Below are 4,765 nucleotides of genomic sequence, written 5' to 3'. Positions count from 1 at the left end.
CTTGATGGATGATGAAGATTACATTTGAGGTCCTTTCTTTACTATTTCTTCATGTAAGGATCCATGTCAATGGATTTGGATTGATTGATATTTTAACTTTGGAGTTCACATGAAGACTTTTTAGACGTGCCCTCATAGGTCCATATCTTTTTGGAACTGAGTTGTCTTGACAACTTGATATGGGGTCAGCTTTGCATGACAACTTTAAGATAACAACGACGAAAGTTTGCCTGGGTTGATTTTCTATGGGCTTATATATCCTATTTTTAGGCACAAGTATCTGGTTGTTTATGGGAATGTTATGTAGTGAAGAACAATATTCTTATCATTAGTATTTCCGTATATTGATAATAATTTATAGGGGGTTAGGTCTCTCATATTGAGTATGAGTAAGTTAGGATAATACTCTCTCATATATTTGTAATCACCTCAACAACATTTTGAATTGGTTCTTGGCATCTCATGTCGGTGATCTTTTGCCAGTTTAGTTAATTTCCATGTAAAAATTCTACCGTTCTTATTTTTCATCGGTTTCCACTTGAATGATTATTGTTTGATATGGCCATGCTTCATTTAGCAATTACGATGGAGCATTGTGGCAGAGCATTTTGATATCTTGACACACCATTGTGACAGAGTATTGTGGTAGAGCTTTCTGAGAGAGTTTTGTAGCAATGCTTTCTAACAGAGCACTTGAAAGCATTGGGTGATGTCTTTGGTGGTAGAAAGCTCTCTTGGTGAGTGAAATCTCCTTTGGTAGTGGAAAACAATCCTAGTGAGATAAAAGTGCTCTTGGTGCAAAGGTGTTTTCCAAAGTCAAAAATAGAAGATTCTAGAAACGGTTGTGTGACGACATATGGTTGGTTGAAACCTTTTATTGAGCTATGGACTGATGGGCTTGACTCATTAGGGTTTAGGTCTGATCCCTAGCCTACAAATAGGGATGCATGCGACTATTTTTTTTTTTGTATCTTGAATCCTTGACGAGTATGACTAATTTCTATTGAATGTACTAGTAATCTCTATTTGAGAACTTTTGAATAAGAGTACTCCCTCCTGTCTGTGGATGTAGGTAATCTTGATTGAACCATGTAACTATTGTGCATTTATATGTGTGTGGTTTGTGAGTTATCGACTTTACTTCTTAACAAGTGGTATTAGAACTTGTCAAGTGGCATCATATCTGTTCTATTCGGTTGCATACTCGTTCATGAATATATTCAACTTTTTAGTTGATTTGGTTTATCTCAAGTCACTGTGATCGTTTTATCCTCAACAAGTGCATTATACAATGATACAATCCAGCAACTAAACCATGTGGTAGATAAGTTTAAAAATCGAGATAATAGATAGCTGAATTTTGAAGCTCCTAATAAGAAGAAACATAATGAGGTTGAAGCTACGTATGTTCTTTTTACCGAGCAACTACCTCTGTAACAGTTAAATCATTGGTTGAACACGTTGGGTAACTGCTTGAAGAAATATTAGAACCATGTAAGATTCCTTTTGTGAAAAAAGCCGGCTGCTTAGGTTTCAGCAATGCACCCTCGTTGCCCAACATCCCAACAACAGATGATATGTCTGGCCTGTCTTCTGGACTTTGTTGAACACATAACAACCCCACTATAATTGATCTTATAACTTCTGATGAATTGCTTGATTGGCCTAAAGTCGTATCAATAAGTTCCATCGACCTGCCTTCATTATGTAATCTCCATGCCTGAATATAAATAATGTAGAAATAGTTACATGACTATATTATTGTAACTCAAACTAGTAGTTTGTGGCGGGTGTACTTACATGTCCAATGAGGTTATTGTCATGTTCAGAATGAATGAATCCCCTGTTCCTCTTCCCACTCACTATCTCCAGCACTATAACACCAAAGCTAAATACATCCGATTTTATTGAGAAAACACCATTTATTGCGTACTCCGGGGACATGTAACCACTGCACAAAGGAAGATGCTTATAAGAGTCAAAAAAAGAACTTAAGAGAATAGAATGTATATACAGTTAAATTATCTAGCTTACTACGTGCCAACAACTCTCTCTGTTTTTGCTGGAGTCTCATTTCCTCCAAAGCTTCTAGCCATTCCAAAGTCCGATATCTTAGGGTTCATGTCTTTATCAAGTAAAACATTGCTAGCTTTAAGATCTCTGTGGATGATTCTTAATCGTGAATCTTGATGCAGATAAAGAAGTCCTCGAGCAATTCCTTTGATAATGTTAAAGCGTGTAGTCCAATCTAGTAGGGAGCTTCGTGTCTTATCTGCCCAAAATGAAGGTGTGAATGCTTAGTTGCAAAACGTTAAATAAATAGAGGTTATGTGGTTCTGACCAAATATACAAGAGTCTAAGCTTCTGTTTGGCATGTATTCATAGATCAACAACTTTTCATCTCCCTGTATGCTACATCCGAGGAGTTTAACAAGATTTCGGTGCTGAAGTTTTGAAATGAAAATGACTTCATTCTTGAACTCATCAAGTCCTTGGGTTGACGTCTTAGATAAACGCTTAACTGCAATCTCTAGTCCTTCTTCTAACACACCCTGGAGATCATCATTTGCCATGTGAAAAACAATAGAAGCAGAGATGAATTTCATCTCTCTTTATGTAAATGTGGCAAGCTTATACTGCATGGATTGTGTTACTTATTATTACATACTATTATTACCTTATAAACTGATCCAAATCCACCTTCTCCAATTTTATTATTGGGTGAAAAACTAGCAGTAGCTCTAGCTAATGTAGAAAAGCTAAACAATGGTAGCTCCATGGAATCTGTGTATTGAAAATACAAGAATCTGCTTCAAGAATTCATATTACTGTTGAGTATTCAACAACATACTTCAAAAATCTGTATTTTCTTTACCTTTCCTTGGTTTTGGATCATGTCTTTTTCTCCATGCGTACCAGAACCATGTAGAGCTAAAGACTATCAGAAGAACCCCGAGAAAAACTACCGGTAAGATGATTTTGAGGTTTAGTCTCTTCTTCTTCTTCTCGTGTAGTGACTGAGCTGCAGTTACTATCATGAAATAAGTAATATTACATGGTGAGAAATATCTTATAAACCTATTCAAGGTATGTTTTGGTAAAGAGATCGATATATACCTAATTCTGAGGAAGCCATTCTTATAAAGATATCCTGACCATCATTGCCCGGAGGGAAGACTCTTATGTCCTTGAGTTCATTGAACCAAAGCAAGCAGCCACTTCCTTCACCTCTGATGTCTGTATCTGAATAGGCCATACAACTACAATTCTTCAAGCATTTTTCTTCACATTCTTTCCTGTTCATGCTCATGTTATACCATGAAGTCCTTGTGTCGGGCAGTTTCACATAAGAATACTTGATAAACCCATCTGTTCTACAATCCAATGGTGTTCGCCTCACACAACCACCCGACCAATCTGCTACTTCCCATGCCTTTTGGTTTCTGGGCACGAACCTTGTCTCATCTAAACAACCACATCTTTGTGGGGTCAAAACGCTGCAGGTTCCATGAGCATAACAGATGTTGTATTCATCACAGAAATCTCTTTGTAACTGTAAGAAAAGCTGCCATTTCTTAGCTTCAGCCACCCACACCCAACGTTCTATCTGGCCAGATGAACTCACGACAAGTCTTGAGATGACAGAAGAATTGATAAGAGAATAACTGTAAGTCACCTCCGTTGAATTAATAACCATGTCTGCTTTAATGATGTTCCGGTTGACCGGAGAAAACCCACTAAACCATATACCATTCCATGGTCCAATCCGGAACTTGATTGATGTACCTTGTTTTAGTAGGTCCTGAGGAAAGCCGTTTGTGTCAGTGATCCATGTGAATTCACCTGGAGCTGGATCTTGACTATTTTTCCATGAAGATAGATGCCATTCCTTACCAGTCAAGAAACTTCTCCCTAACTTCATTCCAGGTAGAAGAGTATCAGTTGGATAATCAAAACTCTGCCACAGAATCTTCTCCTCGATTCTTTCTTTGACAATTAGATTTCCGGTGTCGTCAAGCTGTGCAATTGCGTTGACTGATGACGTTGTATTGGATGACCATACTATATCATTAGTGTTGTTGATGAGGACAAGATTTCCTGGAGAGATGATCTTCAGTGTGCTGGATGATGCAGCCCTGAGTGGGAAGTCTCTGTTGGCGACCCAAACCACTGTTTGAACAGAGATTTTCTTGTACCAAATACCAACGTATTTGTAATCAGAGTTGCCTGGCCTGAAAAACCCAAGTTCAAAAATTCCGGCTGGTGAGACCAACGTGTCTGATTCTGTCAAGAACCTTGAATCAGAAATCAAGTCAATTTGAGCAGTATAGATTTTCTGAATGTGGAGTGAAACAAGTAAAAGAACAAGTATAGTTGCTTTCCCCATTAAAATTCTCACGTTCAAGCTTCTAATTCTTCTCTGGTGGATGAAAGTCTGATTCATTAGTTGAATAAACATTATAAACCAAAGGATTTTACTGGTTCAAGAGTTTGACCGATTTTTACACACATGCTTTCGACAACAATTGGCACTATTGGTTGGAAGACAAACTCTTTTTAGTTTTTGCAACTACGATCCATAGCCATGTCATTTACTATTATTATTATTTTTTTAATATTTTTTATTTTTTAACTTTAAAACCAATATTTTAAACATTAGATTTTTTATGAAATTATATATGAATTATAATTATTAATTCTCCACGAGTATAATATTGATATTTTTTAATGTATATATATGAAATTGTCAAAAGTATCTTTTATT

The 4,765-nt window shown here is 36.7% G+C and overlaps 1 protein-coding gene across 3 annotated transcripts; it reads right to left on the bottom strand.

Annotated features, from left to right (window-relative positions):
• Positions 1-1,325: 1,325 nt before the first annotated feature.
• Positions 1,326-4,532, bottom strand: LOC145124764 (G-type lectin S-receptor-like serine/threonine-protein kinase At4g27290). Of its 3 annotated transcripts, none has more exons than XM_079060224.1 (7): positions 3,118-4,532; positions 2,876-3,031; positions 2,678-2,784; positions 2,342-2,552; positions 2,035-2,272; positions 1,801-1,951; positions 1,326-1,720 (listed from the first exon to the last, which is right to left on the bottom strand). In XM_079060224.1, exons 1-7 carry the CDS (start codon positions 4,457-4,459, stop codon positions 1,415-1,417), a joined length of 2,511 nt encoding a protein of 836 aa, XP_078916350.1. In that variant the 5' UTR covers positions 4,460-4,532; the 3' UTR covers positions 1,326-1,414. The 3 variants fall into 3 exon arrangements, with proteins under 3 accessions (XP_078916350.1, XP_078916351.1, XP_078916352.1); XM_079060225.1 differs by having other exon boundaries at positions 2,038-2,272; XM_079060226.1 differs by having other exon boundaries at positions 2,876-3,022.
• Between the last annotated feature and the right edge of the window lie 233 nt (positions 4,533-4,765).

The sequence above is a fragment of the Lactuca virosa genome, chromosome 7, assembly GCF_052849685.1.
Source record: "Lactuca virosa cultivar CGN04683 chromosome 7, Lactuca_virosa_CGN04683_v6, whole genome shotgun sequence".
In the NCBI taxonomy this organism is placed as follows: Eukaryota; Viridiplantae; Streptophyta; class Magnoliopsida; order Asterales; family Asteraceae; genus Lactuca; species Lactuca virosa.
This window is presented reverse-complemented; position numbering and strand designations above follow the sequence as displayed.

Coding starts and splice junctions, on each gene's coding strand:
- LOC145124764 (XM_079060224.1), bottom strand. CDS start 4,459: ATGTTTATTCAACTAATGAATCAGACTTTCATCCACCAGAGAAGAATT. Junction 3,032..3,117: donor AATGGCTTCCTCAGAATTAG/GTATATATCGAT, acceptor ATTTCATGATAG/TAACTGCAGCTCAGTCACTA. Junction 1,721..1,800: donor ACAATAACCTCATTGGACAT/GTAAGTACACCC, acceptor ATTTATATTCAG/GCATGGAGATTACATAATGA.